Source organism: Coptis chinensis, chromosome 1 (assembly GCF_015680905.1).
Source record: "Coptis chinensis isolate HL-2020 chromosome 1, ASM1568090v1, whole genome shotgun sequence".
Classification (NCBI taxonomy): domain Eukaryota; kingdom Viridiplantae; phylum Streptophyta; class Magnoliopsida; order Ranunculales; family Ranunculaceae; genus Coptis; species Coptis chinensis.
The window spans coordinates 26,003,268-26,030,386 of NC_141456.1; the positions used below are offsets into that span (position 1 = coordinate 26,003,268).

At 35.4% G+C, this 27,119-nt stretch overlaps 1 protein-coding gene and 2 long non-coding RNA genes across 14 annotated transcripts; 1 reads left to right on the forward strand and 2 right to left on the reverse strand.

The window, feature by feature from the left end:
* Positions 1-3,951: 3,951 nt before the first annotated feature.
* LOC147523156 (vacuolar protein sorting-associated protein 55 homolog) lies at positions 3,952-27,119 on the reverse strand. Of its 12 annotated transcripts, XR_015215924.1 has the most exons (12): positions 27,035-27,119; positions 26,779-26,868; positions 25,834-25,983; positions 25,600-25,690; positions 24,575-24,647; positions 6,788-6,920; positions 6,660-6,699; positions 6,411-6,577; positions 6,262-6,334; positions 6,079-6,178; positions 4,909-5,349; positions 3,952-4,232 (listed from the first exon to the last, which is right to left on the reverse strand). XR_015215924.1 is itself a non-coding variant. In XM_086597599.1 (9 exons), the coding sequence occupies exons 3-7, from the start codon at positions 24,583-24,585 to the stop codon at positions 6,175-6,177; spliced, it is 261 nt and encodes an 86-aa protein (XP_086453725.1). In that variant the 5' UTR covers positions 24,586-24,647; positions 25,600-25,690; positions 25,834-27,112; the 3' UTR covers positions 3,952-4,232; positions 4,909-5,188; positions 6,079-6,174. The 12 variants fall into 12 exon arrangements, 3 of the variants coding, with proteins under 3 accessions (XP_086453725.1, XP_086453719.1, XP_086453711.1); XR_015215922.1 differs by having other exon boundaries at positions 25,834-26,868; XR_015215923.1 differs by having other exon boundaries at positions 25,834-25,957; positions 26,779-27,102.
* LOC147523157 (uncharacterized) lies at positions 8,001-11,517 on the reverse strand. The gene is made up of 4 exons (XR_015215932.1): positions 9,598-11,517; positions 8,290-9,477; positions 8,169-8,200; positions 8,001-8,080 (listed from the first exon to the last, which is right to left on the reverse strand). It is a non-coding gene; the product is annotated as an uncharacterized LOC147523157 (long non-coding RNA).
* LOC147523158 (uncharacterized) lies at positions 12,608-14,229 on the forward strand. The gene is made up of 2 exons (XR_015215933.1): positions 12,608-12,683; positions 14,048-14,229. It is a non-coding gene; the product is annotated as an uncharacterized LOC147523158 (long non-coding RNA).

The following is a 27,119-nucleotide window of genomic DNA, read 5'->3' on the forward strand; positions in this document are numbered from 1 at the left end:
TGTTTTCAAAATGAATTTAAAAAAAAAATGCTTTGTTTTCTAAAAACTTGGTTTAATTTGAATTGGATGTCTTATGATGAAAAATCTAGGATGACCCTACAAGCACATAGAAAATTTTGAAGCCAATATATCCTAACTAAACCATATACTTTTTCTACTAATATTGCATGCGAATAATTTGGTTCGTGTATATATCATAATCTCCAGTAGTATCTATTCACTCATGCATATTCTAATTAATAACATAATTCCATTATAGTTTTATGTATATATATCATGTATATTGTACTAACCTGTCATGGAGAGAAATAATGCCCGTGCCTATTCTTTGCCAAGAAATTGTTTTTCTAGTTTCATAGGCTGTCCAACAAAATTCTAAGACGCGAGATTGAGGTTAAAGCTGCCAAGTATGGATAAGGTAAGTGAAATTTCATTATATGTTGCGCAAAGAATCACTGTTATGAGACTGATCTAGATTATGAATAACAGTGAAAGTCCACCGTGGCACTGTAGGAACTTAGTCTCCCAGATTAAAATTTTGGCTACGCAGTTTGAAGATATCAAGTGGCAGATTACCTATCGAAATTCAGTCAAAAGCTCCTTATGTAATGAATCTATGTTCTATATCTCCCCCCTATGGATCAAAAACTCAATGAGTTGATTAAAGGGGATAAGGACGGAAAAATGTACTTGCATATTTTGGCTTAATAAAGGTTAGGGTATCCTTAACCCCTAGTTACTTAAAAAATAAAGAATCACTGTTAGTTCGAAATAAAAGGAAAAAAAATGTGTTACCATAGCCAGTGCCGGCCCTGAGGCAAAGCCACACAAGCAAGCGCTTTGGGCCCCCATTATTTTGGCAAAGTAAGGAGTCACCAATCCACCACTAGAGTCCACTGAAACAATTTAACGCACCTTGTAATGTACACTTACTAATAAAAACAGTATAATTATAGGCTTAATTGAAGCTTATATATAGCTAATGAAATTATTAAATTTACTTGCTATTTCATAGATTACAAAGTCAAAAGATGCATAAAATTTTATTTGTTACATAAAACAAAAAAGAATTCTACTAAAAAGCGGAGAAAACAAATAATAACGCAAGACAAAAAATGCATCGATTTTTGTTTTTAACATGTAAATGAAGACATATATGGCCACATTTTAAGAGTTGGCTTCGGCCACCAGAAACTCAGGGCCGGCGCTGACCATAACATGGCGTGGTTTGGACTATGTGGCGTCGCCACAGCTTCTTCTCTCCTGGACATCTACTAAGGTACGGCTCTCCCATCACTTTATTCTTCCTAGACGTCGGCCAAAGGTATGTCAATTTTCGTTTGTGCTTGAGTTGTGTGTGTTTATATAGGCTCTGTGCGATATTAGACGTAATGATTGGTTAGGAAAGCACACATGTGAAATAGGAAGCTTGTTTAATTAGACATGGGTTTATTTGGAAGAAGACGAAGCTGTTTGACCGTTCAAAGATTCCTTTCTCTCAAAATCAAAGATCAGTTTTTGTAAAATGATACGGTGCAAGCACCAGAAATGGAAGTTCGGTACACCTTACCAGCTTCTCACCCGGTTTGGTCTGGTTCAATATGTTTGGCCCAGGTTGACCCGGTTGGTCCAGTCTGACCCAGTTTTCACTTGTACGACCCGGTTTTAACCTGTTTGACCCGGATTTGACCTGTTTGAGTTGGTTTTGATCAGTTTAACCCAGTTTTGACTAGTTTGACTGTTGGCCAAGTTTGAAAAAAAAAAAAAAAAAAAAAAAAAACTTTTCAAAAATAAATAAAATGATGAATAATATTAGTATCATGGGGTTCTTACCCTCCCGTATGAGAAAATATTCATCAAGTTTTTGTTATCACCGCACTATTGGCAACCACTTGATCATTAATATCATTTCGGTAACCAAATTGTGCAACATAAAAATTATTTGCAAGAACAATGTCAGTTTTTACTGACAACCTCATGGATGGATCAGCCTGAACTCATAGTGACAATCTTTTCCAATCCAAGTATACTTGAACGTAATTGATTGATTGATTGATTGATTGAACTTGAATATCAACATCCCCAGCATCCATCTTTCATCTCTAGCATGTCATTCATCTTCCCCAGCAGTGTTCTTCTTTGTCTTCTTCCCTCATCTTTTGAATCTCCTATCCCCAGTGGATCTTCTTACTCTCCCCGGTGAGTCTTTCGTCAGTGTTTGGTTATCACCATTATATGAGAATCTTTAATCTAAGTCAAAATCATGAATTGAATGAATTGATCTATCCATTTGATTTCACCGGCCAGTTTTCCAAAATGAATTTGAAAATATTAGATTTTAAAAAATTTGTCGCTTGATTTCAAAGAGTTGTTCATCCTTATCCATCACTATTTTTAGCCTAAGTGCCTGGCCTGAGCACCATTATCCTGGTACACACTGATATAATATAAGACGTAAAATACACGCATTAGAAAGAGTGATACCTTTGGTTGACTATTGAAAAAAAGTAATACGTAAAACACGCATTTGTAAAGTACGATACCATCCTATCTTGAGTGACAACCATTTTCAACTATGCTTTCACAAACAACTTGAAAAAATTGAGGATTTCAAATATCCAGGCCGGGAAATGCCCTCTTTCAAGAATATTTTTCAAATGAATTTTCAAAAAATTGCATGAGATCTTTTGGTTGGAGCTCGGCAAAAATGGTCTGTCTCCATTGTTTTGTCGTTCCGTTGCAAGCAACCTCCGCCAAAGAGGGGCAACTGTAGACACCCCATTTTTGCACCCCAGGCATAATTCATTCACGATTTTGCCTATTAAATTTGATCATATAAGGTGATTTACATTCTAGAGTCTTCATTTCTACATCAAACTTATTTCTTTTCATCTTCTATTAGTGTCTTTAGACTCCCCTCATCATAATCTAGCTATGGTTGAAGTTTCGTTGTTTTCTGAATTTTGAGCTGAAAATGACCAAAATACCCCTGTAACCCTTTGGAGCCCAAATTTCGAATTTTGCACTCTTTCTTTGGATGAGATTATTTCATATTTGAATTTCCCTTGAAAAATCCTTTGAAATGAGTACAAGCTTGCCTAGGTTCCTTTTGGATTTCAGAAATCTTAATCTTGTCCTATCCCGTTTTAACCTGTTGTGCGCGCTATTCAATGCAATACATTTTTGGAGTAAGATTTCAACCCAAGGGTATTTTTAAGAATTCATGGGCCTTCCTAATAGATTAGTGAACAATTTTTGTGAAGAAGAGTTTGCCTAATTTTGACCCGGTCAAAAGGAATTTGCAGCATTGAAGAAAATGGTCAAAATGTGCATTTCTGGTTGGGTTTGGACATGTGCTCATGGGCTGTGAATCCAGCTCGTGTTGGACCTTTTCATTAAGGTTTCTAGAATATTATCAAGCCTCAAAAACCCCATAGAACCTTCCTTTTTTGTTTGATTTGATTTGATCCCTAAAATCAATAATATTCTAGAGAATAAGCCATTTTGGAACCATGTTTGGAAACTCAAGATTGTGAAAATATTGAGAACGTCTAGGGTTTGTTTTTTTACCCTAATCCATCTACAAAACCTATAAATCAAAGGCCGAGATCGCACCTCTCTTTCCACCTCTTGAATCGAGGGCCAGATTTAGAAGGTACAACCAGAAAGATATCAAGCCATTGGATTTTTCTTGATCAAGCCATTGGATCAACACTACACCATATCTGTTGAAAAAAGACATGACAGATGCATCGTTTTTCCAAAAAAAAAACACTTTTAAGTGTCGTATGGTGACCTTTTTTTGCAGTCGTTTTTTTTTCTACAACACTTGACAAGTGTCGTTTTTCATTTTTTCATTTTTTTAAAAAAAAGGCCGAATCAGGGCCAAACAAAGCCCCAAAGCCCCTAGCCCAAAATCTACTAAATCATGGCCAAAAGAAGCCCACCCAATACAAGGTAATTGGATCCATTCTTTCCTGATCCCAAAATTCTCTTTAGAAGCACAACCCATATCCAAATATACCTTCCATAAAAAAAAAATAAAGAAACTTCACAAAGTGAATAATGGGTCCATGCTCCCACAGCACTTAACAAGCCCAAAAGCTGACAGCAGTGACCGCGATGTACTAATGTTAGTTTGTCCATAAACCACTATTTAACCAAAGTCCTACCCTACCCAGCTGATGAAGCCCAATCCAAACTTTCCGTCAAAACAAGCATTAGAAGCCACCCTGCAGGGAGTTAAATAGTTTAATTACTAATTAGAGACAAAGATGAAAATTAAGCAATGCAAACAGCAAGTGGGCTTTTGAAGGCACTTGCACCTCACGGTTCAACTTCAAACATGGTAACCCTTTTTCTAGAAAGTAAAAATGTATTTACGCATTTCTGATGGTTAGCCACTTTGTAGATAATATCAAACTGAATGCCAATCGAGATAAAATTATCCGGTGAAAAGCTAAATAACATTTAACAAACAAAACTAAGCTGATTGGCCCAGGAAATAAATAAGCTTAATATTCCTGAAATTTATGATATTGAGTTGCAAATTTGAGGAGCAAAACCAATGTCAAAGATAATGCATTATTAAAAGTTACTCGGTTCAGCCCCCATATAATCAAAATCCAGTTCACCCAGAAGGACACAATATACCTAGTCTAACTCAAGATAAAAGTAAATAGATAAATAGTATCAGTAAAATGGAAAATTATGGCATTGAGGATAGTAGAATTCAGCATACTCAAGTTATGGCAACTGACTCTTAACAAGATACCCACCAAAGTTGAAACTTGAATATAACGAATTTAAAAGATAAGAACAGAAGAAGATAAAAGAACAAAGCATACAGACGATTTGTAATAAGTTGTAGTAGTATCAACAGCAGTAGTTTCTAACATGGTTAAATACCTGAAACGGTTCTCAGCAGCATTCCAAGAAGAGTCCAGAAGCAGTACTCCCCCATTTGAATCGGTTGGTAGGGGTGGATCTGAGCCAAAAATTGACAGGTTGACGGTGGATGGCATAGGAGTTCCAAAATCTTCTTTGTCGGCCAGCAATTCCAGTGTAACCTCCAACTTATCCACTTCAGTCAAAGCTTCCTTTGTATTATGTCTAGGTGGAAATACTGCTTCTTGTTCCTTGGTGTTAACATCACGTAGAGCAGCAGAAACTAACTTGCTGCTTTGACCTGAAACGGGCAAAATTGAATTTTCGCGGTGGCTGAATGGATTTCCTAAAATAGTTGTTTTGCAGAGATTATTGGTATGATTGCATCCCAATTAGATAAAGCCACATAATCTGACATCAATGATCATGTGCCCTGTCTGCCTGACATCATGTAATTTTTACCTGAACCCAAAATATTAGCTATGAGTCTACAAGCAACAGTCATCTCCTCTTGGCTTAAGCCAGAACTCTACAGTTTGAAATTTTATATCAACTCAATCAAATTAAGCAAGATAACACAAAGGATAAAACAATCCCAAATATTCTGCATCAATGTTCAAAGTCAGCTAATAGAGGTGCAATGAGAAAGTACGCAGAGTTTGTATGTTCATGAACTTATGTAATCTAAACGTAGAGTAATGTTGTAATGCGTCAACATTTTCTAGTGATACTTTGCAAAACGAACTCTTGTAGACTGGAGTCTGATGTGGTGTCACACATGCATATAAATGGTTTTCCTGGGTACACTTCTACCAAAATATGCATCCATGCTTACCTCCACCATACATTGGTTACTGGATTTAAGAGTTACGAACCTTTAATCACTATAAGACTTGTGGTCTAAGGGCTGCAGTTACAAAAACCTATACTAAAGTCCATGCAATTTGGATCCCGACAGCTCTCTTTCTTGGATTCCTGATTTCAAGAAACCAATTGCTACAGATACTTAAGTATCAACTCCACTTGCTTGCATCAAATGATTTTACTGTCTCACTGACATACATAGCAGACCTTGTATTATGACAAACACTTTGAACATGAATCCCAACCGAACAATATGTAACAGCATATGCCTAAGCTACAGTAAACTGAAATAAAAACTTAAATATGGAATGAATAATTAAATTTCACCTTGTGGAGGAGCAGTGGAAGAAATGGAATGCTCAGCCTTGACAAGAAAAGACACTCTCCTTCTAGAACAAGGAAAGGAACTTCCCTTCTGTAACCTTAGCTGAAATGCGCAAACAGACAAAGCATGAGCATATTACAAAGAAAAAAAATTATAATTAAAAATCAGCAAGTGTACAAGAATACCTGCGGTGGAGGTAAAGATCAATGGTACTAGAACTCCAAAAGTCACCCAAGCTAAGCATATAAATATTTGTACCTGAAAAACAAATATCAATCATTAAAACCAAAATCTCAAAAATAAAAATGTGCTAGCTAGCTAACTACCTAACTACCTGGAAGTTTATACACGTCCAAAATAACTGCTTCCAAAACACTATTCACAGACAGAAAATTCTTCTCGTATATAGAATCAACCGTAACCGTATTCCCAAGTTTCTTTCTCCTATATTCCTTTTTCATTTGAGTTATACAATCATTCCTTCGTTTCTACAATCTAGAACTGGTAAAAGCAATTAAATGGTATCACAAAATGAAACAGATTTTCACTCATATAACGTCCATGCTAGATAGAGGTCCATTACCTGTTAACATTGGCCACCAATTATTGTAAAGGGCACATGCCTACAACACCACACATAGAATTGATTAGGTAATGGTAATGGTAATGGTAATGGCACCACAATGTTTAACTAGAGAGATTGTTGTTTACCAAAATTTGTAACACGATTCCAGCAGAGACCAAAATTGCCAATAATGCAAGTCTCCCAGTATGCAAGCAGGCAATCAAATAACGAGGAACGTCTGCCATAAGCTTCACTGGCTTCACCACATAGAAAGAATATCTAGTGACACAAGAAATAGTTTATTACAATTACGATGATATTTTCTTTCACACAAATTAATTCGGTGGAATTCAAACAACTTTTCTGTTGAATTCCGCGATATCGGTATATTAGAAGAAGTTGATTCGGAAATTTAATAGAAATAAACAATTGTACTAGCTGGAATTATATAGATCAAAGTTAATAATAATAAATTAAAAGTGTGAACCTAGACGATTCATGAAGCCTAAACCATTCTTAATACCATCTGAGGGGAAACATCACAAGTTATATTCTCCAAAGAAACAACCTAGGACAGCAAGTTCAGGATTACAAAGAAAGTATATATTACCGAGACGAATCGAAGAATAACCTAACTATTCAACAAATTAAACACAAGTAGGCATAACGTTCATAGTTGAAGAACCAAAAAGCAAAACAAAGATATCACACCAATTAGTAATTCAAACCGAAATCTCAAATCGAGAACTAAAATAGCATACTCTATTTAGTGGCAATCAAACCTACAGTCCCCAACTCCAAATGTTCGATGGCGCTTTTTTAGTCCTTTGTGCCTAGGGTGGATCCAATGTCATACTAGGACTTGGGGTAATAGGCTACTTGTGTGGCACATGTAGGGGTGTTTTGTGCATTTTCGTGTTCCTGTGCTCATAGGCTTTCTCAACCTACTTTGCTTCATTTATTAATGAAATTCTATTTTACCAGGAAAAAATTATAATAACATATACTATAGGATAACTTATCATCAGCGAGATCCTCACACTTCCCTAGTTTTATAGGTTTATAAAGAAAAAATGATAACAAGAATGGAAGCATCAAGTTAGTAAGCTAAACATGCGAAGGTTAATCAAATGAGAGCTGAAGTGTTAATTGCTAAACCATATCATCATTTCACTAAAACTAAAAAATAAATTAAATTAAATATCATCATTTCACTTACAACTGTACTTTAGTCATTCAACTTCAGAAATCGGACAAGAAATTGTGCTTACCGGCCGGGGTTCCGCCTTTCAAGTATGGTTGGGTCATTGGTTTAACGAAACTAGGAAAACCATTTTCAAGTTTCGACTTGAATCCTCACTCTTTCCATCACGGGGTTGACCCTAGAATCCTCATTTGTTTCTATCACATGGTTGACCTTAGATTCCTCTGAATACTCTCTGTTGACAATCCGATTTGATAAATTAAGTACATTACACATTATATCCCATCAGACAATCTTCTAAATACATATACATAACCACAAACCTCGTAGGACTTTCTTCGATAACAGTGGGATCCTGAAAAATGAACATTTGGGGGTAAGTGAACTTCAAAATGCAATGTGGATATAAAGGGAGTAACTTGGGTCGAAGAGAAAATGACTCACTTCTTTGTCCGATAATTACTACTGGAGTTGGCAATTTAGAAATACGGGATGATCTTCTTTCTCCGATAATTACTACTAGAGCTGGCTTTTCTTTGTATACACCAGTTGGCAATTTAGCCCTAGTCTTTTCTTCGTATATTGGAGTGGGCAATTCAGCAAACTCATTTCCATATCGGAATCCACGCCTAAACACTATAAATAGGGGTCTCATTCACCCATAAAAAAACATCTGGAGCTAGTTATTCCTGGAGCTAGTTATTCGGAGCTAATAATCTGGAACTAGTTATCTAGAGCTAAGGATCTTGAGCTAGTTATTCGGAGCTAATAATCTGGAACTAGTTATTCAGAGCTAAGGATCTGGAGCTAGTTATTTAGAGCTAATAATCTGGAACTAGTTATTCAGAGCTAAGGATCTGGAGCTACTTATTAAGAGCTAATAGGCTAGTAGTCTTCTTTTCTTTAGTGTTCTTCATTTTTTTTTTTTTCTAGTTCTTCATTTTTAGCCAGTTTTTCTCCTAGTTTAATCTTGATTAGAAGCTCCATTTCATCAAAAGTTGTTTCTTCTCCCAAATCACTTGTTTCAATCATCAAAATTGTCAATTCAAGATCAAGTTCATCATCATCATTCATCAACAATCAATCAATCAATCTACAATCAAGTATGAGGCAACATTCCAAACAAGGTGATATATCTCTTTTCTCTTAATTTAGCATTACATATTAGAAATATTTTTTAGTCTTATTATAGTATATAATTATTAGCATTTAAATAATTTAGCGAAGATCATCTAACTGGGTAGTTAAAGTTCAACCTTTCTTTATTCACCTATCTTCACAACCGTACACTTCAATAGAAGTAAGGATAGTTTTATTATAGTATTATAATTATTAGCATTTAAATAATTTAGCGAAGATCATCTAACTGGGTAGTTAAAGTTCAACCATTCTTTATTCACCTATCTTCACAACCGTACACTTCAATAGAAGTAAGGATAGTTTTACCAGGCGAGCGTGGGTTCCTAACACCTTCCCACATCGTACCTTGACTCCTGAACCCAATAATCATCTAGTTTCGAGGGCTAATCCTTCACAAAGGTTTTACTAAACTTTTCCTTAATAAAGTTAATGGCGACTCTAAAATCACTTGCATAGACCTAGGTACACATTTTTGTGCGTACAGCTTGTAACCTGCAAAAGGCAATAAAAGCTATAAGTTGTCTGTTTATTATGCGTAAGAAATGTAAAGGGATAAATATGCACATGTGGGGTCTGATCAAAGTACAACACATAACTAGAAAAAATGTTTACCATAATTAGTCTGCTCCATGTCATCCTCTGAGTCACTTCTGGACAAGTCCAAGTTATTTTGAGATGGAGTTCCCATGAAGGATGTTGTATATATTGTAAAAAGTTTCAGAAACTCTTAATATTCGAAACATGCATTTTTCAACTATCTAAAACATGATGTATCAAAACACAGATATTGCATAACATTTAATCTATCAAAAAAATCATAAAACATGATATCCATTTATAATTTCTTAACCTGAAAAATCAAACACAGATATTCAAAATTCAAACACTGATTCAAAATTCAGACATAGTTAATACAAATAAGCATTTAGTTCAAGTGAACTAATTCCTTTTTTGTATTTTCTTCCTCCTAGTGTCTTCAACAACCACAAACATATAGTCTGGATCGTTAAAAATCAGATCATATGTGAATGGTTCAAGGTTACTAGGCTCCGCATAAGAAGGATCAACTTAAATTGGGTCATCAGATAAAAGACATGTTTCATCTTGATCACAATACACCTTTCTTGGGACTTCCAAAATCACATGCCAATCGGGATCCTTGGATCTTTAGAGTAGAAAACCTGAGAAGCTTATCTGCAAGAATGAATGGTTTGTCACTCATATTATCCAAACTAATTTGATTTGACAAATTTACCAACTTAAGGTTCACTTCCACATCTAGCTTCACACCATGTCTAAGTTTAACCCATTCACACTTGAACAAAATAGGATGGTACCCATCTCGATACTTCAACTGAATGATATTCGTAAGAACACTGCAATATTCTGCAATATCTTTTACTAGGTTCTTATCCTTCGCACTAGCCCGGAATGTAGTTGGACACTCTGTGGAAACACCACTATTTTGGTTCTTCTTATTCTCCTGATAGTCTTTTGTAATAAACCATTGAAACAATACTTCTTGTACGCCATGGCACAGCTCACTAGTCCGGCCACTATATTTTTGAAAAAATCTTTCTCTATGTCTTCAAACTCAGGCTGTCTTCTCAACCAAGGAATGAACTCGTCGTCCATGGATACCTTATATTGGCATGCCTTCCTCCCTGCACACTGCCTACGAGATTCCAGATCCACAGTGTACTCCCCGAATAGGATATGATATTACGTTTATAAATATATATATTAATTAAAGCAATAGTATGTTTAAATATATACATAGAAGTTATAATTTCAACTTTTAAAATATAGAAATGCATACGTGTACCCCCAATCGTATCTTGGATGGCTTTTCAGTACCCAATTGCGTGCTTGCTTATATTCAACACCTACCAAATGATAAGTTTGACCCAAACCAACTCGGCCAACTTCATCAGTCCCATCAAATTCACTATCAAACAGATCTGATGGTATTACTTCTTAACCACTAGACTTTCGCTCAAGCTTCTGGAGAATACTATTCCCTCCTTTGTAACAAGTGCAATAGTTCATGGTTTCCTCTTTCAAGTATCGCTCTGTGATACAACCTTCAGGACGTGCCTTGCTTGTGACATAATCCTTGTAGAGCTTCATCAGATCATCCTTCACAAAATTAAGAATTTTATAACATAATAACTTAACATAAACCAACCATGAAGCTAAGTAAACAATCTTATTAGTTAGATGTAAAGTCCGGAATTATTATTAAGGGTATTTTCGTAAATTTCCTATTAAATCTAGGGTCGTTTATGTAAGTTGGTCGTCGGGTTTATATTTCAACCGTACGTAACTTACTAAAACTTAACTCCGACTCATAAGGCACGTTAGGTAAGCGACTATAGGCGGAAATTTGGCAAAAATGTCGGTTAGCGGCTTTTCCGCGTCGAAGCTGGCACGAGTTAACAGCTTACACGCATGAGTGGGTTATTGTCATAGCCTGCGGTGAAATAGAATATAGCAGATTAAATTTAGCGGGATGAGCCGGAAAAATAATTACGACGCTGACGTCAAACGAAAGTGGTGGTTAGGCGATTAGGACCTTAAGTCCAATTGGAATCGATCGGGCTTGGGCCCAAAAATATCGGCGAAATCGAAAAAAAAAAAAACCGCATCTAAACCAACGGAAAAACGAAAATCGCGAAATCCAAATCGCGACCTTCTTCCCCAATTCGACAGTAACAAAAACCTAGGAGAGAGAAACCAAAAATTCTCTCAATTCACCTCGATCCAAACCTCAAATCTTCACCCTCAAGCCTTAGAAACCTTAAACCCAAATGTGAGGATTCGAAATTTGTGGGAATCGCGTCGTATCAAGGTAAAAGGTGAGTGTGATTTCGTATATATGTGCTGATTTGATTTAAATTGTTGATGGAATTGATATCTCGATTTTAATTGAGTGTATTGGGGGTGTTGAAGGTCAAAGATGCGATTGATGGGAAATGGAGTGGAGTGAAACAGTGGTGTAGCCGAAAATTCGTGGAGTGCATCGGGTTTTCGCGAAAGGTTAGTGAATTTCGCATACAAATTGATAGTGTAAACTCGATTTCGAGTTAATTAGTGGTATTGGTTGAAAGATATTTGAATGGGTTGGTGGTACGCCGCAAAGCTTCGGTTTGGGAGAAGGAGAGCCGCATTTTTGGTGGAGCCATGAGCTAGGAGCGATTGTTGCTTCTTCGACTTCGGTAAGAATTTGATTATTCATTACAATTTCAAAGGGATTTATGTCGATTTATAACTGTATAAGAGTTGATTGAGTAACGACCGAGGGATAAGGAACACCCACCGATTTTACAGAATAGAATTAATGTTAATTGAGAGGTGTCAAATTGGTTGTAGTCGAAATTGGGAATTTGAATTGAGATGTGATAGGATTGGCGCCGATATGAGGGCCTGCCATGGCGAAATAGCCAGAGACCCGTCGAGTAACGCGTGCGAGAAATGGCCCAGAGCTCTGATAACGATGGATTAGATGGAAATTTACCGAAACCAAATCCTTAGCGTCGAGATTCTTTTCGACGTTAAGAGATAAGAATTTTCTCGTTAGTTTGATAAACTCTAACGAACCGACGATACATTTGATGTTATAGGAATGATCTCGAGTGAATTTGATTAAGTGGGATTGATTCAGTTAAGTGGGCTTGAGGAGAACGGAGCTTGCTAAGGTAGGAACCTACATACCAATATATAATCTGCTTATTTTCATGCATGACTTGAGTTGTTTAAAATGTTAAGAAATAGTTTCATGATCAACCATGCATGTATATATGATATTCATGTTTTTGCATTGTAGTTTTCCTCGATATGAATTAAGTATATGGATAGCTTTCGCGTGAAATGGGTTTTCTGTAAAATCGGAGTAGCGAGGGATTGTTTTACGGTTAAAAGTGAAAACTGGTTTTGGGGAAAGGTTCGTCTCTTGTCACCGGCAAGGAGAAGAGAGATGGATTTTGTGTCGCGGGTAAGGATTACCCGGTTGTTTGTAACTAGGTGCGCAGGTTCTCGGATTGGTCCGGGATGGTCGAATTATTTATTTACGATGATTCGCCGTTTGGGAATCATCGGTTGTTATTTACTATGATCGCCCGTTTGGGGAGTCATAGGTTGTTCTTTCGATTTCGGGAAATCCATGAACTCACACCTATATAATCAACAGTTTAAAAAAAAAACTAGATATGTAACTAGAGTATTTGAAAATAATCGGTAATACTAGTATATATATATATATATTACTATGTTTATCACGAGGAGATTTAGAAAAGGAACCGTGAATTCTATAAAGAAGGAACTGTTGTCGATTTCGAGAGGCGGCAGTCATTTCTAGGATTCCAATGTGGTGTACACCTTCGAGGTGGTGGGCCACCTTTAAAGGGATGCATCATTGGATGTAGTCCGGGAATTCTTTTCTACTTTTCTAGATAACCATGCTTGTAGTGTCACTTATTTGTATGGTGATTAGCTTGAGTGGGGTTACATGTTACCTCGATGAGGTTTAGGCCGGTGAGTGAGAGTTTAGTCCACTCCTGGATGTGTGTCAGGATCCTGAGCAGTCTGCAGTCGTCGAACGGTTGACCACCGTAAGTTAGGTGACAGCCCGTATGGGGGTCGTGGTCACAGGGCCCACCTGAGCCCTAAAAGCTTTGGGGATTTTGTGTGTACGAACACAACAACGGCATTTCATCTCCCTGCCGGTAAAATCAGGAAAACAACGGTGCATGGTTCACACTGGGAAGTACTGAACCGAGATTGCTCGCGACTGGGGCTGAGTACCAGTCGTACCCTCACCATTCTAATAGGATGCAGCGGCCACAATAGTTGTATGATGATTGTGAAAACTCTATTTTGAATATAAATGAAGCATGTCGAGATGATTTCTGCTAGTTAGTGATGTATATATACATAGTCACAATATTTGAATACTATTATAGAAACCCTGCATGTTTTAAATGTTTTCTATAAGTAGTCTATTTATTGGCTATGTGCGTTTCTACTGGGCATAGTTGTTTGCTCATCCTACTTAACATTTCAGACGAGCCAGTTGCGGAGGAGGGTTTCCCTAACCCTAGTGATGACGGGTATGGTGATTTGGGAGGATTCCCTTATGCTTGACGAGAGACAGAGTCAAGTTTACATTTTGGGCTGTATAGAGATAATCTAGGTTATTCTTTTGCTGTAGATAATGAGCATAGCTCTTTTCTTTGGATGTATAGAGATAGTTCCTTCTTTTGTTGTATATATATAGAGCTCCGCTCAATTTGATGTAAAAATTTGATGTATTTAAGTAGCAGTTACACTTACATAGTTGGTGGATGGGATGTGATGTTGTTTAGAAGGTTGGGTTGTATATATATGGTTGTTGGAAGGGTATTATGAAGTGTCCAAGGTTACCAAATGGGTTTATGAGCAAAGGTTATGACAGGTTTTAGGGTTTACGAACGTCGATCAAACAAAGGAAACTCTGCCGAAATTTCGGTAGAATCGGGATAGGTGTCGGCCTCGAGATTCATTCCACGTCCTCGGGATGTGTGTTGGGTCTCGGGGCGTGACATTAGAATTACCTCAAACAAATACATCCAACGGTAGAATACTGGTCCACACATACGAGCCTCATACACTAAGTGAATAGGTAGATGCATCATTATTACAAATACCGATAGAGGACAAATTTTTTCAAGCTCACATAAAGTTCGGACCATACCCTCTCAAGTGCATGTAAAGTGTCAACATCAAGTCTCCTAGAATATAATGCACGAAAAAATGTGTAATTCAGGATCACATGTCGGACTTCCTTCCTATCTCGATATGCATGTTGGATCAGCATTGGAAGCAAATGTTGCATCAAAATGTGATAATCATGAGACTTCATTCCACTCAAATCCTTCGCACAACCTTGGACAATATTCTTCCAGTTACCACTAAACCCAACAGGTACTTTGAGATCTCTTAAGCTAGTAAGGAACCAGTTACCACTTTTCCTTTTGTGTTCAACATAATAGCAATTAGGAGTTCACAAACATTTTTTTCAATGTGCATAATGTCCAAGTTGTGACGGATAAGAAGCTTTCTCCAATATGGAAGCCTAAATAATATTAATTATTTGAAAAAACGTGTCCTATCCCCGTTGTCCTCTTTTTGTTTTCTACTGCCCTTCCATTTTTTTTTTTCAGATTATGTGTCATTTGTTCAACTTGTAGTCCAGTCAATCTCAAAGGATGTTCTCTAAGCTCTTCAGTCTTATTAAAGGTGCTTGGTCTAGTGTCCATCCTACTAGCATCCGACGAGGGCAAGAATTGTCTACTATCCATGTAAGCAAATTTATGGCCATGTTAGAGTCTCAATAAGGATGTATTTGGCCACAAATGGGACAAGCATATTTGCCATAGGTTCTACAACCAAATCTGTTACCAAACGCAAGAAAGTCATGGATAGCCCATAACAAAACTGCTTGCATATTGAACATCTTACCTCTATTTGCGTCCTTCACAATCACCCTGGTATTCCACAAAGATTACAATTCATGAAGTAGAGGCTGTAAATATATGTCGATATCCTTTCCTGGTTGTCGTGGCCCTTCGATGAGTAAAGAAAGCATGGTAAATTTGGGTTTCATGCAAAGCCATGGAGGAAGGTTATAGGCAGCACACATTACAGACCAAGAGCTGTATAATGTGCCACTAGTTCTAAAATGATTGAAACCATTTGTTGTTAGTCCTAATCGAACATTATGAGCTTCAGCTGAAAAGTCCTTATACTTACGATCAATTAATTTCCAATTAGATGAGTTAACTGGATGCCCCATCTCTCCGCCTTTTAATCGATTTTCCGAGTGCCAACACATCTCCTTTGCCACCCATGGACTATACAACCTCTTTAACCTCTTCGTAATTGGAAAGTATCGAAGTATCTTTGCAGGAATCCTAATTTTTTTTTTCCTTTCGATATCAGTATATTTGTACCTCAACACTCCACACGTAGTACAAGTATCCCTCCAATCATCATCTCTCCAAAATAGCATGCAATCATTCGAACAAGCATCAATTTTCTCATATTTAATGCCTAACTCTTTTATTAATTTTTTTGGCCTATAAGTATTCTCTGGAGTCTTGTTGTCACGTGGAAAAGTCACACGAAGTAATTCGAGGAGTCCTGTAAAACTATTGTATGTCCACCCATGTGTAACCTTTAACTGATCAAAACAACTTGACGACAAATTTCAAAACTGTAAAGTCCTCACAATCAGGATATAAAGGACTCAAAGCCTCACGAAAATTGTCGGACTCAATTGTGTCATGCTCTTTCTCAACTATAGGATCTTCCTCAACTATTCCTCGAGCACCATCTGTTAAACATTGTTCAATAACAGCATCCAAGTTATCACCATCAAGTTCTTTTACTATGGTATTGAATGCAACATTCTCCTTAAAATTAAAAGGGGAAGTCCCCTCCCACCTCAAAATTAGGAATTTGACCTTCCACCCCTTTCAAATGCCACACTTGGTGGTTGACTCGTCTCTCCATGCATTCTCCAAAATGTATACTATTTGTAAAAGCCTTTTTGGTAACAATGCAATGTGACCACCTCATGGGTTAGTGCTCGACCCCTATTTCTACAGTTATCGCATGGACATGGGATCACATCCTTATGGTGACAATTATCCCTTGCAAATTGTACAAATTGATTAACACCATGAATAAAACGATCGTCCTCTTTTGGTAGATCAATCCAACTTTTATCTATCACCACAGACCCCTCCATACTATATTTCTTGAAATACAAATAAATCAAAAATAGTTAGAGCTGAAAAAACAATTGCAGATAACCATACACATAATAGACCACCACATAAGTAAATAACTAACTCCACGCTGGGGAGAGACTAAAATAGCACAAGTACTACATCCAACAATTAATCTAACCTAGTTGCACCTATAAATTGGAAGCACACAAAAAAAATGGATCGATTGAGGCATGCATACGAAAAGAACAAACTACATTCTCACTTAAAAATAAATAAATTGAAACTAGATAAAGAACAGTAACAACAAAGATGATATCATATGCAACCAAGTAGGATGTTATCTAGAAGAAATATAATTATACCACCTACATTAGCAACGTATTTGACTTAACCCAGTAGTAATATCTTAACTTGCAATCAGTATAATATAGAGTAGGAGCATAAAAATAAAAAGAAAAGTAAGGGCTCTCCTACCACTTCTACCAACTACCACACACTTAAACAACAGACTTGATATTAAAACGGTTACTTCTTGAGACTACTGCGAACACTAGGCTTTGGTTTAAAAGAAGTATCAATAACAACAGTAACATCCAAGTTACTAATCTTGGTATCGACAAATGGATTCTTAGGGTGCTTAGAATCATGATGAATTTGTATGTGAGACACTCTCACTTACAATATAATAAAAATTAAATATATAAAATTATTTCTTTCAAAAATGAATAACAAATGGGTATATTTGACCTTACAAAACATTGATTTGAATTCCATAAATGCCCAATACTTAGCTAAACAACACACTACAACTTACTGCAATTAACATTCTGAACTACACCTTAGGCAGACAGATATAATAAATAGAGAACATAATGCAAGTACGTCAAGTCAACAAGTAGCAAATATCTATCATCTAGTAACTCATATACCAAACAAATGTGATTTTATTGAACTTAGTTATACCTTAAAAACTTAAACGACCAACACAAACCCATTTTAACTTAGGATCAGGACTAACATATAACAAGAACACACCCCGTTTTGTGATAGAATCAGTACTAACAATATCTATAACCAAGAGAAGTAAAACAAAACAAATTTCAACTTTTCTAGAAAAAAACCATTTCAAGTTAACACCAAACCAGAGATGGGAGAAAAACTCACCTTGATGTAAATGAAAAAAACAAGAATCCGGACCTGTTCATAACAAACATAAATTTTAACAGAAAAAACCTTACAAACACTACATTTTCATCGAAATTGGTAAACACTAACCCTTAAAAAGCAAGAATTGTGAGAGGAGATAGAGAGACATGAGGGGAAAGACGAAGAACAATTACCTAGTGATTAAAGATGAAGTTTTTCTCGAAAAGATGACAATCTAGAGATGTTCGAAGTGAGATTAGCAGAAGAAGAAAAAAAAAACAGAGAGAGAGGGGGGTGTGTCACTACGTGAGAGAGGAGAGGGGAAGAAAACCGAGACATAGAGAGTATGTGTTGGGCGGTTTACATTAGGTAGAATTTTTGGGCCGGTTCAATTTGCGCTCCATCTAATTTTCATTACATCAACGGATAAGAAAAACACATGTCTATATCAACGATTAATTGATCATGGCAAAAAAACCCACTTAAACTCAAACCCCACAGAAATTTTGCCACATGTCAAAAGTTTTAGCCACGGCTAAATCCCGTGGATATTATGCAACAACCTATGACTGTGGCTAAAGCTAATCTGTACCTGTGGCCAAAAGTCATTTTTCTTATAGTGAAACCTCTAAGAGTTCCCAAAACAACCTAGTTTGCAATAAGTGGTGTCAATACAAGTGTATAAAGAAAAGCATATTCATGCGAAACATGAGCTAGCAATATCACATATACATGCATGGCTCGATAATCAAACTATCTTTTACCAACTTAAACAAACAAAACATGCATGAAAATAAGAAGGCTATATATTGGTTATGTAAGTTCCTACCACCAAAATTACATTTAATATTGAAAAGCACGAAGACAAATACGAGTTTGGAATAAGCTTTTACTAACGTCAACCTATTTTTCATTAGGCTAGCTAGTGCTCATTATTCTTCTTGGCGGTTAGGTTAGATGAGGAGTTGTGAGTTGTGAGATAGAAACAAATCAACAATTAGGTTTACAAGTTTTTCTTATATAAGACTAGTTATTAGAAGTACCCCTACTGTAAGTGATAAATTGCAAATGACAATGTTATTTTAATTGAAAATATTTAACAAGGAGTTGGACAAGTATGGTATGTGCATTTATAGTGAAACTATTACTATGGCTTGTTAGGGTTGGGCTAATGAGGACTGAATTAGGGTCAGGCCTATATATGTTTCAGAACCTTAGCCCTGACCCTGCCTTAGAAGGTATTAGGGCCGGTCCTGCCCTGCTCTAAATTCTGAGAGGAGTTTAGTTGTGAGGGCTTTATAGGGATTATGGTCAGATCGGTTAGGTTGTTAGGGCCAAATTCCCAGCATACACATGTCTAACATAATTCAAGCAATGCACGGATAGGATAAATTAACGTGAAAAACATGTTTTTGGCACTTTTAATATATATATGTATGGCCCTTCTCTAAAAAGTAGTTACTTAAGTTAACTTAAAATAAGTATGTAAGTAAAACTTCACCTAGAAAATTAATTGAACCCTAATTTTTTGTGGTTATGAAGCATTCATCATAAAGATTATCTCCACAAAATTTTAACTCATTTGGAAACCTCTAACATAGATAAAAAATTGTTGTTATCTTTAAAATGAAATCTAATAGTCCAGAAATGTGGAGTTTTTGCAATCATTTTTTGCCAATGTTAGAGGTTTCTAAATGAGCTGAAATTTTGCGGAGATGATCTTAATATTGAGTATATCATATTCACAAAAAATTAGGATTGAATTCATTTTCTAGGTGAAGTGTTACTTACATACTTATTTTTAGTTAACTTAAGTAGCTACTTTTTAGAGAAGGACTATATATATATATCGATATCGGTTTGGCTAGGGTGACATCCTAACTGTGACATCCTACCATGACATCCTATCAAAAAGTGCATTTCAACAATGAATTAGTGGCTGATTTTTTGTGGATATAATCTACCCACCATGGATTATATCTATACAAAAATTTAGTTCAATCCAATATGTGGAACTTTGTCAAACTTAAAATTATTTCTAGACCGTTAGATAAAATTGCTGACAAAGTTCCACATATTGGATTGAACTAAATTTTTGTATAGATATAATCCATGGTGGGTAGATTATATCTACAAAAAATCAGCCACTAATTCATTGTTGAAATGCACTTTTTGATAGGATGTCACGGTAGGATGTCACAGTTAGGATGTCACCCTAGCCAAAACTATATATATATATATATATATATATTACTAATTAAACTTCTTTACAGACAATGTCAATGGTACCAGTTTCATTCAAAAGTGTACTCAAAAGAACACTTAGGAAAATGTATACGCCTCAAGCAGTATATGGAGGCAACCTGAACGAAAACAATCAATTTGAAGCATAGGTAGAAATTGAGATCACTACATACAAAACATATACGCAAAAGATTCTCAAAGACAAAATTGAAAACACACAGTAATTGATTCAAAGCAGGCAGTAGCAAAAAACATAATAAAACACTTACAAGCATAGCTAGTAAATTTACGGAGGGCAAAAATTTGATACGGAAATAATTCGTCAAAAATTCAAAATTTTGAATAATAATACGTTTAAAAATTCGGCCAAAAAAATGAAAAAAACGCCAAACATACAATTCGTCTTTTATACACATATAATACGGAAAAAACTAGATATACTTTGTTGCATTACAAGTTTAGAATGTAATAATTTGTTAGAATTGCTCATTTGTTTTTTTTTTCTCCAAATAAGCTAGGGTTAGGCAGACCCCCACCTGTATTAAAATCAATGTTTCTTTACATAAGTTTTTCCATTTGCATCCTCATTTATAATGATTTGTAACTCATAATCTAAAGGACTAGCAAAATGTACAGTAGACAACTCATGATTATGGACAAGTCCTACAAGGTAGTCAGCTACCCTATTCACTTCTCTAAAGACATGTGAAAATGTTATATAGCTAAAACTATCCTTTTTTCTTTCAATAGCAGCCACCACATTTCTACAGTACCATGGAGGTTTCTCTAGCCTGTTAATAGCATTTATGGCTCTCATGGAATCAGATTCCACTTCTACCTCAGCAAAACCTTCTAGTAAGCATCTCTCCAGACAAACCTTAATAGCCTTGAGTTCTTGGAAAATTACTGATTGATGACCTCCAGTCCCACTAAAAGCTGCAACAACTATACCTTCTTTGTCCCTTATCACACCTCCGTTACTTGGACCATTGTTGTTCAAAGCCCCATCTGCGTTAGCTTTAATCTTGTTCCCCATTGGATGAATCCATGAACAACTAATGTTCACCTACTACTTGAACTGGATGGTGATGTTTAACCTGAGGAAGAGATTTCTAACAGTGATAGTATCTTTGACATCAGGTCGCAAGACTTGTAGATAATTCCTTAAATCTTGTACCATCTTGTTAAACAGTATCTCTGAAGGTTTAGAGGTTTGTTGAAACCTTCTGTCATTCCTTTCTTTCCAAATACTATTTACCGATGCACAAATGAATACTTTGTAAATCTCCCCTACTTCTGCGTCTTTACACAATCTCAGTAGAGAAGCCCATTCTCGATTTGCATTACTAGTATCAGTAGAAATACCCAACTACCTCCTTACTCTTGAGAATAAATCCCTAGAGTAATGGCACTCAAAAAATAGATGTGCAGAGAATTCTCTACTATGGGAACAAAGATAGCAGGCAGACTGATTACTGATTTTCTTGCGAACTAACTTGTCTTGTGTGGGGATACTATTGGAAAAGAGCTGCCAAGTAGTGAGTGAATGACGTGGCATCACCCATCTTCCCCAAACCATACGACACCATCTTTTCTTCTCTCGAACAGGCGACAAAGCTGCATAGGAACTGTTGGAAAAGAAAATACCACTATGATGTGGTGTCCAGACTATAAAGTCCGAATCAATGTGCTTGTTTATGTCCACTGCCAATATGCTTCCTTTCAAAGTTTGAGATTGTAAGCTATGTACTTCAGCAATCCAGCTTCCAGAAGTCATGATAACACTCACTTTAAAGTTCAAGGGAAAATTCCAAGCAGCCACCGCCTCTTCATCTTGGATTAGGGGTGATCGAGAACACCACATATCATGCCATAGTAGAGTGTTTTCCCCATTTGCAATCGCATATTTGATGAATTTTTTGGCAACGTCTCTGGTACTCAAAACATTCCGCCAAGTCCACGAGCAGTCTTCTGGAATACTCATGGTCCAGAAAAACTTCTCCTTAATGTGCTGCTTCCAAGTCCAATTGACCCATATAATGTCCTCTCTTATCACCAGCTTGAATATTAGACCACAATAGGCTCTTGTGTTCCATCTTTGTAAATTCATAACTCCCAAGCCACCCTCATCTTTAGTGAGACAGACTGTACTCCAACATGTTTTAGTGAGACAGACTGTACTCCAACATTGCTCATTAACTACACATACATAACTCAAATTTTCATTTATATTTACTTGCTAACACTTTAGTTCTTCGATATTCTTTAGGTATGGAAGGTTCTAACTTAAGTGGATTTTCAAAATCTTCCATTTTGAAGTTGCGTCATACCTTTTATAGTACATTTTTTTCATTTAAAAAATATGGATCTTATTATTCGGCGATTATAAGCCTAGATCATAGAATTAGTGTATTAATCCCTATGTTTGAAACGTTCGCCTTATTATTCATATTATACGAAAAAAAATGTATAAAATGTGTATAAAACAGGTATTCAACGCGAATTTACTAGCTATGCTTACAAGGGGTTAAGAAATCTACAAGACCATTATGATATTCTCCAACACTACATTGGGATTAATAAAGATCTCTATAAAGTTATTTGTACTAATATTATTGAAGAAAACAATGATTTGGAAGCCAAATTAGCAATGACAAGGGGTAGTGTGGGAAATTCGATATGCATAACTAACGACAAAGAATAATTCATTGATATGTATTAGCAATGATTTTGAAGTAGCATTGTTACAATTATTAGTTTGTTTGTTTACATCAAATATTTCAGTTATTAGTTCTGAGGATTTTTTAGCACTTATTTCCATAGACAATAAAGTGAAATCTATTACCAATAAAATTTAATTAAATTTTTAAAAACCCATTGCTATATCTTTACTAGAAAGTGGGCCCGTGCATACGCACCGGCTCTTTTAAAAACTTGCTCAACAATTATAACAAATCGTGATTCCTGTTTTCGTCGCTAACTCGTTTTAATTTCCTAACAAATTGTTTTAATCAAGTCTTAACAACCCGTTTTAATTTCTCAACGAATTGTTTTAATTAAGTTTTAAAAACCCGTTTTTTAATTGGGGGAGAGATCCCATTTTAATTTAGAAGTGTGATTCTCATTTTTAATAGAAGAAGGATTCATATTTTAATTAAAAGTGCTAGACTTTTCTTTTTCAATAGGGGAGGAATTTCCATTATAATAGGAGAATGATTCCCATTTAAATTCCAAGTGCTAGAATTTTTCTTTTCAATAGGAGAGGAATTCTCGTTTTAATAGGAGTTGATGATGTGGAATTTTAAGAGAGCTAGAAAAATACCCTTCGTGGGAGCTTTAATATTAATATTAGAAAGTAGACTCGTGCGTACGCCCTGACTCTTTTAGAAACATACTCAACAATCATAACTATATATATAGAAATTGTTTAACATATCGTGATTCCTGTTTTCGTCGTTAACCCATTTTAATTCCCTAACAAATTGTTTTAATCAAGTCTTCAAAATCCGTTTTAATTTTTCAACAAATTATTTTAATTAAGTTTAAAAAAAACCCATTTTTTAATTGGATGAGGGATCCTGTTTTAATTTAGAAGTGTGATTCTCATTTTTAATAGAAGAATAATTCTTGTTTTAATTAGAAGTGCTAGAAATTTTCTTTTCAATAGGAGAGGAATTCCCGTTTTAATAGGAGTTGATGACGTGGAATTTTAAGAGAGCTAGAAAAATACCCTTTGTGGCCGTTTTAATTTTTCGATAAATTGTTTTAATTAAGTTTTTAAAATCCGTTTATTAATTGGATGAGGGATCTCATTTTAATTTAGAAGTATGATTCCCATTTTAATTAGAAGTGCTAGATTTTTCTTTTTCAATAGAAGAGGAATTCCCATTATAATAAGAGAATGATTTCTATTTTTTAATTGGAGGAGGGATCCCATTTTAATTTAGAAGTGTGATTCACATTTTTTTTATAGGAGAATGATTCCCATTTTAATTTGAGACACTTTGAATTTTGAAAACAAATTAATTTCAAATATGCAATTGATTTTTTCCTCAGTTGCAAATCAAAGAGATCAAAGATAGTCATTAAATTTCTCTATCTACATGGCTTCACGGTTTAGAATGGGGTTAAATTTGTAACACATGCAATTTGTATAGTCGAAGAGCTCCAAGGTAAATATTCAAGTGTTTAATAGGTGCATCGACCTCTACTGAAAAAGAAGCAATGCACTTTTGGTGTTGACCATCTATAGTAGCTTGATCTATATAGAGTATTCTTCTCCCTCCTGGTGATTCCCTTTTTATTGATATAGCAAGGTTATGGACATATATGAAAGCCGATGAAAAAATAAATTGTCTGAACTTTATAATAGAAACTTAAGGAATCAATTAAATACATCTTTTGAGACCTCAAGTAATTGATTGTACCTTTCAATCATCCGTTCCTTGCAGTTCGTTATTTGGGGCAGCCCCTCCTATTGGTTTGCGGAAATATCCCATCCTAACACAAAATATCAGGATCAATAGAAAGCTTAGTAATGCTGAATAAGTTGCAGACTTCTGTGAGCCCTTTAGTAAATCTAAAAACATCCAATTGCATCGGAAACAAACCCAGTACCCTATAATGCTTTAACATCTCAAAATCAACATTTGGTTTTAAATAGATATTGGCGGCAATTTTTAAGTGGAAAGTGAAATTCAATATTATGTATTTGAGAGGGAAATTTTTCTTTCAAAAGCTCAATACATGCATCAATCTAAAACTAATGTGCAATAATGTTTGTTCATCAATCTAAAACTAATGTTCAATAATATTCTAGAGTCAATGATTGCCAATCAAAACTTATATATTGTAGTTCAATGTACATAAGAATCAAATATGAAAATCCGAAGTTAAAAAAAAAATACATACGAAGGAATTCCATTTTAGGAGTTACAAACTTGCTCCAAGAGACTAAAGTTGGGATATTAAAGTGAATGATATGATTGTAAAGTAACTACTAATTATTTAAACAAATGATATAAGAAACCATGGCTTGACAGGCATGATGTAGGGTGAACTCATGATCAAACTGTTGCATAATAAAGAGAGTAAATCCTATCTTTTTTCTATCTGCTAGGTGTAATTTTGTTTTAATTCAACCATAAGCATCAAAATCCCCATTAGACCCACCAAAAGGACATTAAAAGTACACACAAACAAAATTATTAGCGCTGCCCATAGAAAAAAAATTGTAGTCAAAACACTGAATTCATAACACACTAATATAGATGACAGACAAAAAGAGGACTAAGAAACTAATGCTTTTGATCAACTTGAGAAAATATGCTTCTTTTGGTGAATTAAAGAGCAGGTGGTTCAAGGCATAAGATACAACTTCTTTGATGCGAAAAAAACAAAAGTGCAAAGAAAACACACTAAAAAAATCAGAGAACTTGTTTTCAGCATGTACCTTCATAGACTTCATATCAATTAGAGCGGCAAGTATGTCCATCTCTCTTTTAGAATCCAAGGTTCTGCTTTCCAACGATTTCATCTGCTACCTGAAAGAAAAATATATGTACAACCTTAGCAATTAATTCCAAAATTACGTTCTAAAGTGTATTGGAACCATACCGACAATAAAACTCATAAACAAATATCCACAAATTGCAAAGCACGTCTTATCAATTAGTTTTTTTTTTACCTCATCCTCCGCACGCCAAGGCTTAAAGTTGCGGGTAGCAGCTGACTCAACAACATAGTTTGAATTTCATGGGTCAGTATTCATAGTCAGTTTAGCTGACCAGTTGGTGCATTTGAAGTAGAACCTGAATATTTGAATTCCCAAATATGTCTGTATTACAACAACCAAACCACTTAATCTTAAAACAACCCCAATAAATATATTCTAATCATATTTAATTATTTATTACAAAATTAAAAAGGTAAATAGCTCAAAAGAAAGATCAAAAAGCATTATTGCAAATGTCAAAATGACTTCACGTAATACCAAATCTCAGACTGCTCAATCAGTTTACATGAAAGGATTTTACCAGTCATAGTTCACAATCTCCATTACATTACATAATTTCAATGGATGATCAAATTATCTTCATAATGGAATCGATAACCAAGGCATTACACAGTGAAGCCGGAGCGTAAAATAAATATCTAAGTTTTATAAATTAGTAACTCACCTTGGCCAAATTTTGTAGTACTCATTCCTAACATGAGTTATAAACAAAATGGCTTCAAAAAATACTTAAATTCTATAAAAATCAAAGCTTCACCAAATACCAAGTCTGAGACTCAGTCAATTGAGTGTCCGTTAGTCATCACTATCCCCATTACTTCACATTAATTCAATGAAATATATGCTTACATAGATAGTAAAACATAATCTGAAAATGTTGACATGCATATGAAATATCTACACCACTCATCGTCTTAGAGCTTATGGGATGTCCACAACACATAGAAGATAAATTTAAAAAGCAAGTAACAAAAGCGAATTTTGGGGGGCCTAATTTGCCATTTGTGAAACTGGTATTAAGTCCATTGCAAATTCAACGAATCAATGAAAGTGATTATGCTCTCACTCTGAACATTAGTAGTCCAAAGGGACTATAGTTAGTACGTAATCACTCACCTTCATAGCATAAACTCATTATAGTAACACCTTTTCCAACCGATTCACACTTTATATCCACAAACTCTGCCCGCCTACGACGCCATTCGCCTATTTGAAATTCACAAATGTGGTTATGTCAATAGAATTGAAGTAAATCATAATTATTTATCTAACTAAACCAATCTGCATGTGCTTTCTCTAAAACCCAAATCTAATGCAAAACACATAAATCTCATTCTATATTTAATTTCATTTTGTGTATCAATACCATTACCATAGTGCCACATTAAGCATGTTGTATGAACCTAAAAGATCTCTTACAAGAAAAATCACTATTCACTCTCACTAGTCTCTCTCTC

Excerpts from the sequence above, each read along its gene's own strand:
- LOC147523156 (XM_086597585.1), bottom strand. The coding sequence starts at position 5,392 with ATGACTGTTGCTTGTAGACTCATAGCTAATATTTTGGGTTCAG. Across the intron at positions 5,189-5,349 it reads AGCTAATATTTTGGGTTCAG|GTCAAAGCAGCAAGTTAGTT; the intron begins GTAAAAATTACA and ends TGCCCGTTTCAG. Across the intron at positions 4,233-4,908 it reads GCTGCTGAGAACCGTTTCAG|GGTGGCTTCTAATGCTTGTT; the intron begins GTATTTAACCAT and ends AACTCCCTGCAG.